The sequence below is a fragment of the Delphinapterus leucas genome, chromosome 21 (genome assembly GCF_059928025.1).
Source record: "Delphinapterus leucas isolate spDelLeu-1000000601 "Yukka" chromosome 21, BTC_Dleu_Yukka2, whole genome shotgun sequence".
Classification (NCBI taxonomy): Eukaryota; Metazoa; Chordata; class Mammalia; order Artiodactyla; family Monodontidae; genus Delphinapterus; species Delphinapterus leucas.
In genome coordinates this window covers 13,504,065-13,518,444 of record NC_143149.1, presented here as the reverse complement: position 1 = coordinate 13,518,444, position 14,380 = coordinate 13,504,065, and the positions used below count along the sequence as shown (strand labels likewise).

The following is a 14,380-nucleotide window of genomic DNA, read 5'->3' as shown; positions in this document are numbered from 1 at the left end:
TCTTAACTATAATAAAATACTTACTCTCTTTAAGAAATTACCTGATTTGTATTCAGGCCAAAAAATTTAGCAAACTAAAAACAGTATGGAAGTCAAGAAGGAAAGATGGACTGAGAGCCCTACAAGAACAACATGTGAGTCTATGTTCTGGAATATATGTCTTAGGTTAAATACCAAGAAGTGAAAAGATTGTCTATGTGATTAAAGCTGTGTTCGTAACAAATATGAAACGGCAAAACAAGAAACTACAAAGTTCCACCTTCTGGCTTTGAGGCCCTTCCCCCTCATCCAAGGGCCCATCCTCTTGCTGGTCGTAGGCAGGGCCTCCCAGGATTCTGATCCTCTTCTCACACTGCTTCTTTGCCACAGTCAGTTGGTTAATGTACCTTTTCATGTTCCTGGCCCTCAGGAGATCAGCCTTCATAGCAGCAGTTTCTTTACCTTGAATGAGATAGATGGATAGTACACACTCAGAGGACAAGGTACAAAAGAGGGAACACAGCGACTGTGGGCAAGATTAATGTCTGATGTGGTACATTCTGCGCCGCAGTGGGTACTAAAGGACAGCCACTATGGAAAACAATAGGAAGGTTCCTCAAAAAATTAAAAATAGAACCACCATATGATCCAGCAATTCCACTCCTGAGTATGTATCCAAAGAAAATGAAAACACTAATTCAAAAATATATATGCACCCCAATGTTCATAGCAGCACTACTTACAATAGCCAAGATACAGAAGCAACCTAAGTGACCATCAACAGATGACTAGATAGAGAAGATGTGATACACATATCTATCGGGTTGTCCAAAAGGTTTGTTTGTTTCCGTGAGATGGCTCTAGTAGCACTTAGTTGTCTTTAACTTCATTTGAAACAATTTCGTTAGATTGTATGCGTCAGCTGTCACATCAGCGTGCATTTAAAAAACGACTTATCAAGATTGGTGAATTTTTATGTAGTCATTTTAATATTGAAAATGGAAGAAAAAAGCAACATTTTTGGCATATTATTCTTTATCATTTCAAGAAAGGTAAAAACACAACTGAAATGCAAAAAAAGATTTGTGCAGTATATGGAGAAGATGCTGTGACTGATCGAACGTGTCAAAAGTGGTTTTCGAGGTTTTGTGCTGGAGATTTCTTGCTGGAAGATGCTCCACGGGCAGGTAGACCAGCTGAAGTTGATACAATCAAATCGAAACAATAATTGAGAACAGGGCTTCCCTGGTGGTGCAGTGGTTGGGAGTCCGCCTGCCCATGCGGGGGACACGGGTTTGTGCCCCGGTCCGGGAGGATCCTGCGTGCCGCGGAGCGGCTGGGCCCGTGAGCCGTGGCCGCTGGACCTGCGCGTCCGGAGCCTGTGCTCCGCAACGGGAGAGGCCACAGCAGTGAGAGGCCCGCGTACCAAAAAAAAAAAAAAAAAAATTGAGATCAATTATACCACGCGGGAGATAGCCAACATACTCAAAATATCCAAACCAAGGACTGAAAATCATTTGCACCAGCTTGGTTTTATGTTAATTGCTTTGATGCTTGGGTTCCATGTAAGTTAAGCAAAAAAAACCCTTCTTGACCATATTTCCGCATGTGATTCTCTACTGAAACGTAATGAAAACGTTCCGTTTTTAAAACAAATTGTGACAGGCGATGAAAAGTGGATGCTGTACAATAATGTGGAACAGAAGAGATCGTGGGGCAAGCGAAATGAACCATCACCAACCACACTAAAGGCCGGTCTTCATCCAGAGAAGATGATGTGTATATGTTGGGATTGGAGGGGAGTTCCTCTATCATGAGCTCCTTCCGGAAAACCAAACAATTAATTCCAACAAGCACTACCCCTGACTAGACCAACTGAAAGTAGCACTTGACAAAAAGCGTCCAGAATTAGTCAAGAGAAAACACATAATCTTCCATCAGGATAACGCAAGACTGCGTGTTTCTTTGATGACCAGGCAAAAACTGTTACAGTTCGGCTGGGAAGTTCTGATTCATCCGCTGTATTCACCAGACATTGCACCTTCAGATTTCCATTTATTTCAGTCTTTACAAACTTCTCTTAATGGAAAAAATTTCAGTTCCCTGGAAGACTGTAAAAGGCACCTGGAACAGTTCTTTGCTCAAAAAGATAAGTTTTGGGAAGGTGGAATTATGAAGTTGCCTGAAAAATGGCAGAAGGTAGTAGAACAAAAGGATGAATACACTGTTCAGTAAAGTTCTTGGTGAAAATGAAAAATGTGTCTTTTATTTTTACTTAAAAAACCAAAGGCACTTTTTGACCCACCCAATATATATTATGGAATATTACTCAGCCATAAAAAGAATGAAATGTTGCCATTTGCAATGTGGATCGACCTGGGGGCTATTATATTTAGTGAAATAAGTCAGACAGAAAAAGACAAATATTATATGTTTTCACTTATATGTGGAATCTAAAAAAACTAAAACAAACGAATGAATGTAACAAAACAGAAACAGACTCACAGATACAGATAATAAACCAGTGGCTACCAGAGGGAAGCAGTATATGGGGAGGGCCAACACAGGTGAAGGGGATTAAGAGGTACAAACTACCAGGTATAAAATAAATAAGTTACAAGGATATAGCATACAGCACAAGAAATACAGCCAATATTTTATAACAACTTTATATGGGGTATAATCTATAAAAATAGTGAATCACTACGTTATAGGGCTGTCTCTGGACTACCCATCCTGGACACTTCGTATGAATGGAGTCACACACTACGTGATCTACGGTGACCAGTTTCTTGGACGCACTGGGTAGCTCCCTGCTCCGGGCTTTACTATCCATCCTCTCAGCCTGGCCCCTTCATCCCCCAGGAATCTGCCTGGCTCAGTTCCCCGCCCCCTTCAGGTCCCTAGTTCAGGGTTCAGGGAAGACCTCTCCGGCCACTCTCTTCTACCTGCAACCTCCACCCTAAAACACAAGTCTTCTCCCGTCTTTTCTTCTCTAGCGCAGCGGTCCCCAACCTTTCTGGCTCCAGGGGTGGGTTTCGTGGAAGACAGCTCTTCCGTGGACGGGGGGTGGGGGGGTGATGGTTCAGGCGGTGATGCGAGCGATGGGGGGCAGCTGATGAAGCTTCCCCACTGGCTCGGTGCTCACCTCTTGCTGGGCAGCCCGGCTCCTGACAGGGGGTTGGGGGACCCCTGCTCTACAGCACGACTGCCATACTGCATATTCGACTTAGTTATCCTGTATGTCCTCATAAAGGTAGCGTTTTGTCTGTTCACACACTGCTGTACCATCAGCACCTACGAGAGTGCCTGGCAACACACGAGGGACTCATAAAATGTGTTGAGTGGATGTACGATCTGTATCAAATGTTACCGAGAGATCAACACAACATAGTTAACATTTTGCTGAGTGCTTGCTGTGGATCAGGTATTGTGCTCTTTCTAGAACTCTGGCTGTGAAGGAGAGAACCAGGGTGAGTCTCCTCACCTCCCATTCTTCAGCTTACTCTGTTACGGTGTCTAGCCCTCCCCTCCATCAAATCTGCTGTGGCCAAGATCACTAGTGGACCTCCACATCAAATGCAGTAGACAGTTGTCAGTTGAGTCTGGAATCAGACTAGAATTCGGGCTCTGCCACCACAAGCTACATGGTCTTAGCGAGACTTTTTAAAAATTTAATTTAAAAACATTTACAATGGGCTTCCCTGGTAGCACCATGGTTAAGAATCCACCTGCCAAAGCAGGGGACACGGGTTCGAGCCCTGGTCTGGGAAGATCCCACATGCCGCGGAGCAACTAAGCCCGTGCGCCACAGCTACTGAGCCTGTGCCCTAGAGCCCGCGAGCCACAACTACTGAAGCTCGTGTGCCACAACTACTGAAGCCCACATGCCTAGGGCCCGTGCTCCACAACAAGAGAAGCCACCACGATGAGAAGCCCGCGCACCGCAACGAAGAGTAGCCCCCGCTCGCCGCAACTAGAGAAAGCCCACGCGCAGCAGCGAAGACCCAACACAGCCAAAAACAAATAAATAAATTGCTTTAAAAAAAAGAAAATCACCTCAAAAACATATACAATGGTTTGTTTTCTTAAGCTGACATTATATAACTTATAAAAAGCAAAAGACTCACACGAAATTAATTTTTAAAAACGATGAGCGCTGAGCATTTCCTTGTGGACAACTGACTGGCTTTGCATACACACCTGAAGGCAGGGAAGGGCTGGGTTGAGGGAAGGCATTTTTCTTTTCTTTTTTTTTAAATGGACAAGAAATGAGCTGGTTTTAATGCTGATGAGCAGGAACCAGTTAAAAGAAAAAAAGGTGACAGATGGGTACCCAGTAGACACCTGAGGAGGCTGGGTTTGGGAAAGGCCACCTCCTCCACTGTGGCAACACGCAAGGCACAGCGATGGATGCAGACACAAGCAAATGGGGAGCTGGAGCAGTTCCCTTCCTAGGTTCTGGTTTCTGGAAGTGGGGAGGGAGGTTCTCCGCTCAGGGAGGTGCGTAAAAAGCGGGAGGGGACAGAGGCCTGAGGAAAGTGGGCAAAGTGTGAAAGCCACTGTGGAAAGCGGAAGAACAAGCTCACTTCAGAAACACGGCGGGATTGTTTCAGGTGGTGTCCAGGGCCGAGGCGACCTCTGGATGGGTATAAACCTTCCTGGGCAGGTCAGAGCACAGCTCTGGAGGTGAGTCAGAACACACATGACTTAGACTGGAACCGGTGACAATAAAAGAGGGTTGGTGTTGTGTTTCTCGGTGCCCCTGGACACGGAGTCTAAGTGAAGTTTTACACACCTAGGGAGACCTCCAATTCTCTAGGGTGGTCGTCACTGCCCTCGTGTCACAGAGTCAATCGTGCAGACGCTTACAATAGCGCCTGGGCAGGCTGAACAATCAACTGGAAAAACTCAGGCAAGGACCACAAAACACTGTGTCTTTCAGAGCAGCTTTTTCTGACATTTATCACCAACGGTCACAGGCAGACTTCAAGTCAACAGTCAGCCTCGCTCAAGAGGGTCTGTCAAGTATTACAGGATGTTTTCCATACATGTGCTGAGGAGACATTTTCATTTGACTTCAGTGATGGTTTCTCAGCATATCCTATTCTTGGCTGACAGAGAGGCCCTGACCAAAGAACTTAACTCAGCACTCATCTCGAGAGGAAAAAAGCGTATTTCAGAGCCCCCTTAGTGGGAAGACAAAAGTAAATGTAGTCTGTCCCCAAATTAGCCTATTGCAAACTAAAACTATTCGTGTGTATACCTAAAGAAATACGTGCTGGGACTAGTGAATTTTTCAGAAAAGTTTTCATTTATTTTTCTACCTCCAAAGCTCATGTTAGTTCCATTATACTTAGATTCTAAGGAGCTTAAACTCCTACAGTTATAATCCACTATTCTGCATTGATTACAGTTATTTTAAATAGATTTAAAGCACATATCCTTAAACTATTTTGCATTGGTTACATTTACTTTAAACATTCGAAACTCTACATCATACTCATACATCCTTATACTCATACATCCTTAAACTCTAAATTCTGTACATAACATTTAAGCTACTTTAAAATTGGGGGACAAAAACTTGCCTTTTATAGAATAAACCTAGACTGCAATTTTAATTTTGGGTTAAAACAGACTAATAAAAAAAAAGATATAGAGAAAGAAACTGACACACATTTAACAACAACCAAATTCTTCTCCTGAGAAGGCTTAAAAGTCTTTCTAAAAGGACAAAAACTGAGGCAAATTCCAAAGGGAAGGAAGAAAGAGAATAAACCTTCCCCTAAAACCCAGCTGCAGAGCTGAGAAAGCATTCTGGAGTCCTGCCTGAATGTCCCCTGCTCACGTGAATGCATTCTGTTTGTTAAGGGCAAGGCGAAGCCATTGTCTGATGACAAAGCTTGTTGCTAACTAACGCTACGGCAACTTGCTGCTTAGACAATTCTGTTTATTTTTGCCTCAGAAAACCAATGCCATGTTCAGGGCTAAACGACTAACAGGGCACTCCAGCAGCGCACGCGACTGCCGTGCAAAACTCCCAGTAAATCCAGCGATGCAGATGAATACGCTTCTTTGTGGCCTGGGAACCCGTCCATCCAAGAAATCTTCACGCCAAGAGAAGCGCAGGCAAGAGGGTGGAAGATGCGCTGCCCAGCTCAAGTGAGACTCCTGCAGCTGTCTCTCTGCAGAGACCTAGGTAATGCTGCACACTGTTAAAAACCGGTTAACCACACAATGTTTAATCCAGCTTAAAAAAGGAGGCCGAGACCACAAACAGTGGCAGGTGACACACTGGGTAGCAGTGGCTCTTTGCACGGGTGCCGAGAAGAACACAAGAGTGATATAGTCTTCTACAACAATTAATTATAAATGTCTACTGTTTTCCTTCCTATAGAGCCTAGATTCTACTGAGGTCAGAGCAAAAGGAAAGGGGGTCATTTGCGGAAAAAGACATTTGGATTAGACCTTAGGCGAACCCTATAAGGATATTTCAGTGGACCTATGAACAACATCACAGAACTGCTTTGCTTTTTGCTGTAAACCTTCTGCCCATGATATAGTTCTTCCTTAAGTGAGTAAAGTGACTTGCAGTAAAACAAAAACACCAGGGGACAACTGTTAGATACTATTTCCAATGTGGCAAAGGAGGGTAAAGTAACCTACAGTGCAAACCAAGGGCTCCAGAAGTAGCACAAGTATAACTGGATTCAAATGGCACCGCTGTATTTTTCAAGTACTCAAAAGTATCAACAATAGATTATTTCTTTTCTCATAGTGTGCTATCAAATTCCAAGGCATAGCCTAACTGCAACAGCCTCGGCAGGTTGATTGAGGAATTCCACGGATGACACACAGCAGGGTCTCTCAGCCTGGGCACCAGCGACATTCTGGGTGGATAAATCTTTGCTGTGGGGCTGTCCTGTGTATCATGGGATGTTTAGCAGCATCCCTGGCCTCTACCACTAGATGCCAGTAGCATCCCTTTCCCCCTGTGTGACAGCCAAAAATGTCTCCAGACCTTGTCAAATGCCCCTGTCCTCCCACCCCACTGAGAGGTATTAATACAGAGGCACAGCTCCTATGAGAGTGCAGAAGGCAAGGCTACACTACCCCCTGACTCCCCAGCATTGGGTTCTGTCCCCCACGATGCACAGGTCTCCTCACACACCCCCACGCAATCAAGGGAAGGGATTAGGGGGTTCCTCGCTAGAAAACGTCACCGACAGGCTAACAAGTCTTTGAATCTTTCTTGGACATTGAAATACAAGTTTCAATAAACCCCCTTGAGAAGAGGGTTCAAGAAACAGGTATGGATTTACTCAGGGACTAGTCCAGTTTCCAAAGGAGAAATGGTGCTTCCTTCTTACTGTGAAGCTGATGGCAATTCTCAGTAGTTACTGATGGTCACAAACTTCTTCAGAGTTATCTGAAAATCACCTCAAAAGCTGCCCAGGATCTAAAACAATATTTACCTTTCTTTTCAACTTGAGGCCGGAATGTTCTCTGTTTTACAAGTGGGATTCTCTTACCACACCAAACACTTGAAATTTCAAAGTCTGGAGTGTGTCACTCCACTTTAGTAGAAAGTATATTTGAGGAATAAGCAGAGATCCTATAGCAGGAGCTGATGGTGGAGCCTCTCACGTTATAGTGGAGAAGAATACAGGGGCCTCACGGGCCAGGCAAGGCACGCTGTCAGGGTGCCTACAGTGCACCTTTTATCTCCTTCCTTTAAACATCTCAAGGGCTGAAACTTCCAGTACTTCCTTTGGCTTAAGGCCCTCCAGCATGCTTGCAATAGATTTTTTAAATAATAGCGTCCTATCAGTTAAATCCACACATCAAATTGCCGGGAGAACCCTTCTCCCACATTAGAACTGCGACTTGAACAGACAGAAGATAGACACTTAGAACGCAGTTCTGATGCATACGATTTCTAAGTTTGGAGCATGACTCGCGTAGCATCTGCCTGTGTGAGTGAGCAGTGTGGTGGGAAGAGTCCAGGACTAAAGCCCAGGAGACGTGGCTTCAAGTTCCAGATCAGCATGTGACTAATCAGGTACCTGTTGAACATCTCTGGACCTGAACTTTATTTGTATAAATGCAGGTCTTAGAATGGAAGATGACTAAAGTTTTCTGGGAGAAGAGAGGTGGGAGCAGAGTTGGATATAAAATTATATATGTGTAATTTTATATGTAACTATATAAAACTACACTCTCTGTAGAGAGTGTAATGGAAGTGCCCTGAGCCCTCGGTCCCTCAAGGCAGGTAAGGGATGGGGCTGTGTTGGATGTTGGGGAAGGAACCACAGGCTCTGGACACTGCCGCACTCAGAGCATCAGGGCTGGGCAGAGGGAAACCCTGGCAAGCGCCCTGCAGCAATGGCCTGGGGTGCTTTGTAAGTTTAGGTCATTCATAAATTAGAAACTGTGTCAAGTTACTGCAATGCTAGGAAGTTAGATCACAAGCATTAGAAAGGACTCTGAGAAGTCCGCTAGAGTTTACAGAGTAGCTCCTTCTTTCAGGCAGGGACACCTTTACATCCCAAATCAGATGAGAAATATTATTTAAAAAAATAATTCCTAATGGAAATCATTATGGTTCTTATCAACAAGTAACTGTGTGTATGTACATACTCAATATAGTCTGAAGTTCTTCTACACTTCTGCTTGACACATTCAGTTCCAAAACTCTTTACTTACACTCTAAACGGGATACACACAATGTTGCCAACACCTCCCCATCTACACGATGAGCACGTCACCCCCAAAAGTGCAGTATTTATATACAGCAGTTTCTACCAGACTCAAATCAACATTATGTCCCTCTTTGCAGTCAGCTGAATAAATACTACCCTTGAATCACTTTATTTTTTATTTAACAATTCATTTAATGTTTCAGTATCATTAGTCAGAAGTCTCGTTAATTTGCAGGGTCTGTTTGTCCATAGAGGATCCTTTATTTCCTACCGGGGAAACAGCTTATGTGTTTTGTTTTGTTTTGCTTTTTAATTTTTATTGGAGTATAGTTGATTTACAACGTTGTGTGTTAGTTTCAGGTATATAGCAAAGTGAATCAGTCATATGTATACATATATCCACCCTTTTTTTTTTTTTTTTAGATTCTTTTCCCATAGAGGCCATTACAGAGTATTGAGTAGAGTTCCCTGTGCTGTACAGTAGGTTCTTAATTAGTTATCACTTTAACTATTCTTTTTTGTTTGTTTATTTGCGGTACGTGGGCCTCTCACTGTTGTGGCCTCTCCCGCTGAGGAGCCCAGGCTCCGGACACGCAGGCTCAGCGGCCATGGCTCATGGGCCCAGCCGCTCCGCGGCATGTGGGATCTTCCCGGACCGGGGCACGAACCCACGTCCCCTGCATCGGCAGGTGGACTCTCAACCACTGCGCCACCAGAGAAGCCCCACTTTAACTATTCTTGATAACATTTCAGGATCCAGAACAGCAGTGGGGTGGGGGAAAGCTTTAAAGGGAGCTGAAATACTGGGCTCATCCACATCCAACTGCAGGGAAAATGTAGCATGTGTTCCATTACTACTAGAATTCCTACACTTGGCCAGTATCTTAGTTCGGGCAACTATAGCCAAATGCCACAGACCAGCTGGCTATAAACAACAGAAATGTATTTCTCACAGTCTGGAGACTGGGAATCCAAGATTAGGGTGCCACCACAGTTGAGTCCTGGTGAAGGCCCTCTTGTCAGTGGCAGACTGCCACCTTCTTGCTGTGTCCTCACACGATGGGAGAGGCTGGGGATCTCTCTGCAGCCTCTTTTATAAGTCACCAAATCCATTCATGAGGGCTCCACTGTCACGACTTAAGCACCTCCCAAAGGCCTCACCTCCTAATACCATCAAGTTCGGATGTTAGGATTTCAACGAAAGGATTCTGGGGGAACACGATTATTGAGACCCTAGCAGCCAGCTAATTTTACTAGACCACTTCTCAACTACCTGGGCTGTTCTAATTGTAAATAAAAAGCTAGAGTTGGGCACTAAAATGCAAACGCGACCAGATCACTGGCTCTACAGTAGCGGTCCTCACGGTGTGGTTACTGGATAAGCAACATCAGCATCTCTAGGGAACCTGTGAGGAATGTGAACTTTCAGGGCCCACTCAGAGCCACAGAATCACAGACTTTGGGGCCCAGAAACCTGCATCTTAACAAGCCCTCCAGGTGATTCTGACACACACTATAGTTTGAGAACGACCGGTCTCCAGGATTAAGCCCAAACTTCTCAGGACAGCTCCCAAGGCCCTTTAGGATCGGCCCCCGTCTTCCCATCAAGGCTCATCTCTCCATTACATCCCAAGCACCTGCACAGTGTCTCAGCTGACATAACCCACATACAAACGCACACGGGGCAGCATCCAGCCGCAGCCACCCAACAAGCCCAAAGGGTATGAGAGCCACTCAATCTTTTGGACTCAACTCTGCTACCCTTAAGAAAACGCCTTTCTTGAGCTCTGGCCCAGGTAGAGCTGACACTCCACACATCTGTGCCACTACTCAATCCTGAGCCGGCAACACTCACTGAATTTATCAAACTGTACTGTGATTTTGTTTGTGTATCCACCTGTCTCCTCCTGAGGGTCCTATGAACTCAGGTGGTCTTTCATCTACCCAGGATCAGCGGGGGGCGGGGGGGAGGTGTTGTGAACAAAGCAGAGAAATTCAAGATAAAATATAAAGGATAAGTAGGAGTTATCTAGGCAGAGTGATACTGAGTGTAGGGCAGCATTCCAAGAAGAAGAAACAGAATGTGCAAAGAATATGAGGCGGGAGGAACTGGGGTGAGTTGAGGAAAGAGAAAAGTGAGTTTGGCTGGAGTTCAGAGGGAGGGGGTGGTCTGGCGGGAGATGAGGCTGAAGATCAAGGCGGGGCCAGAGCAAGCAGGGCCTTGCAGGTTTCACTTCGAAGCACTGTTATTCTAAGAACAATGGGAAGACAATGAAAGGTAAGCATGGGGGTGGCATGATTAAGATCTGTATTTTTAAAAAATCACTCTGGCTTCAGTATGAAAAATAAATTGAATAGGGGCAGGAGTGGATACAAGGAAACCAATTAGGAAGCTACTGCCTTAGTTCAAGAGAGACGGGTGGTGGAAAATGGTGGTGCAGAGAAAGAGCCGAGTTGAGATATATTTAGGAGGTCAGTCTGTGGGACGATAATGGACTAGATATAGCGCATGACGGAGAAGGAATGAACAAGGAGGACTCCTAGGTTTCTGACTTACTCGGACGGATGGCAATGCCATTCACAGAGACAAGAAACTACAGAAGATGGCCAGTTACGTGGGACGTGATCTGGACCTTTTCATTTGGAGGTGTCTTTTGATATCCAAATAAAAATGTGCAGTAAACAGTAGGTAAGTAGAAAAGCAGAGAATAGAGGTTCTGTAGATAGAAATTTGGAAAGTCATCAGCACATAGATAAAGGAAAGACTAACCAGACAAAGAACACAGAGCAGTGCCACCCAAGGAAGCTGTGGTGACGAAGGATATGTTCCACGCTATCCAATACGGTAGCCACACAGGGTTACTGAACACTTGAAACATAACTGGTGTGACTGAGAAACAAAATTTTACATTTTTATTTGCTTTCAGTTAATTTAAATAGCCACATATGCTAATGGTTACTATATTGGACAGTACAGGTATAAAATAATGAGAGTTAGAAACAAATCCTGAGGAACTCCAACATCTAAAAGCTGAATAGAGACAAATAAGCAAGCAGAAAAACAAACAAACAACTAGAATGACAGAGTGTTAGCCAGGGCAGGTTGAAAGCTCAGGAACACAGTAGTCACCAATGTCACATGCTGCCGAACAGTCAAAGATGAAGACGGGAAAATGGTCACTGAAACTAGCTAGTTGGACTTACTAAACTTCCCAAATTCCATCACCAACAAGAAGTTGATGTGGTTAGCGGGTAAAATTCAGGCCTCCGCCAATATGTTTGGCCAGAATGAATGATAAAATAAGGTCAGAGGCAAGAAAATTTTGTGAGCAGACTTAACTTCTGAGACCAAGTGCTTCAAACTGTTTAATATCTATGAATTTGCTCTAAGAACCTCCTTCTCTAATCATACCTAATTTTCTTGCCCATAGGACAAGGATCTGAGTTAGATGGTCTCAAAAGTTTTATTTTTATGATTATTTACTTTCCCTAGAATTGTATCAGCAGTTAAACTAGCTGAGGCACTGTAAAGACTTTTAAAATCATTCGATACCTTATTTCTTAAAAAGATCAAAATACCGTAAGAAAAAAGCCATCAAGAAAAGAATCAAACTGAAATTTCTACATTGTTAAAGAGAGGAACTTGCTCTACATTTGAGATAAACTAATCTACTTATGAACCTGAAACATGTACAGAGTTTTGTGTGAATTTGCTGGAGTCTGTTGACGCTCAGAAGCCTTATTTGAACCTTCCTGTGTATACAAAGTAAAGCGGTCCCCCCGACCCTACTCTATCATCATGAAAAAAGTCAATGCAGAGTCAGCTGGTTAATTCCTTAAGGTTTCAGAGGAAAGACAATCAGGTAATTTCTCCCCACTTGTTATACGGCATTTTTTCCTCTGAATCCTCAAACTATTTTCACACTTGCATACCATTTCTTAATCATCAACAATTATAGTTGAAAAAGACCTGCCTGAAACATATTTATATGTAGCAACAAAATTATACTTTAGCATATATATACTATTTTCATAAATGAAGTCCCCATCTCCAGTTTGAATCCTAAGTATTCTTAGTATCTTCCACCTGGTCATTCTCTTTTTTAAACTTCTTCAGTTTCCCACTCACAAAGGGGACATGGAAATAAGGAGAAACAACACTGGAAACGAAACTGCTTAAAACCTCACATACAACCTGGCAGCATCATTACACGGTCACTCTGAGCACAGCCCGATTTTCCAGGTTTAAGGAAACAGTGCAGACAGGTGCAGCTGGTGACGAGAGGTTAACACACAGACTGAGGCTTTTCCCGGATTCTCCGCTTGATGATATTTTCACTAGATCGCACTATCCTCAAAAAACAACAAAACGATTCTATTTGAGGGGAGCCTTTTAATGGTAAAAAATCAAAGTTTCCGTAGTGCCTTTTACAGGGAGGAAAAAAAACACACACAAAAAAATCTGTCTGGAAAGAGATTACAGATTAATTTGAGAAAGAATGAGATAAAGTAACTTTTTATGTGACAGCTGTACATCAAAACTCCAAAGGTCACAGAGAAATAAGAACTGTTTCCAATAATAATATGCTACTGGACATTTTATTAAAAGAAAAAGGACAATGGGGAATGTTCAATTTGACCTTCCTTTTTATTAAAAAAAAAAAATACCTGGGCTTCCCTGGTGGCGCAGTGGTTGAGAGTCCGCCTGCCGATGCAGGGGACACGGGTTCGTGCCCTGGTCCCGGAAGATCCCACATGCCGCGGAGCGGCTGGGCCCGTGGGCCGTGGCCACTGAGCCCGCGCGTCCGGAGCCTGTGCTCCGCAACGGGAGAGGCCACAACAGTGAGAGGCCCGTGTACCGCAAAAAAAAATAAAATAAAATAAAATAAAATACCTGCACTTAAATTATAACCACCTAATTCTTTAAAATTGAAACCACCTACACATGAACTTCAAGAGTGAGACAGCAGATGGTATTATTTATGTGGGAAGTCACTTCAGACTCTTAACACATTATTCTCCCCTAACAACGGGCTGTGCAAAGATACACAGAAATAGGAGACGATTAACTATTACCTCTATGCTGTCACTTCCAAGCACTTCTCCTCAGGGTTGCTCTCTCCCCACAGCGTGAATTCCAGCTTTGAAACGCCGGATGGGCACTTCTCCACCCTCCTGTCGTCCCAGGTCCACAACGCCAGGACCGGTGAGCTCTCTCACCCCTGACCCAGACTCCTGCACATCTCCTGACTCTTTGAGCGTCTTCACTGAGAAACCCTTTATGATCACCAAGAGCAGGCAACCTAAAGACTGAGGAAACTGAGGCCTAGAGAAGTGAAGGACGTGCCCAGGTTTCACTGGGAAGCTGACAAGAGAACCAAGGCCTCTGAAACTCCAGCTCCCGCACTTCTTCTTCTGCACCCAAACCTCATCTCACCAACCTGAAGCAGCGGGACCTCACAGGAACAGCAGCAGACTAGGAGTTGGGACCTCAGACGTAAGCTCTGGAAAGCCATGTCCTCATCTGTAAAGGCAGCAGGCGGTACCGGCGCCATCATGTCCCCCCATCTGATCCCTCCCCACATCCAATTAGTTGCCAACTAGGCTGTCTTTCCTTTATAACCTTCCTTATCAATCCCTTCCTTTTCACCACCTTATCTACACCCTGATTGCTATACGTCATTCCTGGACACTGT

At 44.3% G+C, this 14,380-nt stretch overlaps 1 protein-coding gene across 5 annotated transcripts in view; it reads right to left on the bottom strand.

Annotated features, from left to right (window-relative positions):
* Window positions 1-14,380, bottom strand: part of SNX25 (sorting nexin 25) — a 113,368-nt gene that overhangs the window by 34,333 nt on the left and 64,655 nt on the right. For all 5 annotated transcript variants that reach the window (XR_002644187.3, XM_022570969.3, XM_022570971.3 and 2 more), the window contains one exon: window positions 260-441. Coding sequence is in view for 4 of the 5 variants with exons in the window: in XM_022570969.3 (XP_022426677.2) it covers window positions 260-441 (182 nt within the window). In the remaining variant the exon portion in view is untranslated. The remainder of the gene's footprint in view (window positions 1-259; window positions 442-14,380) is intronic.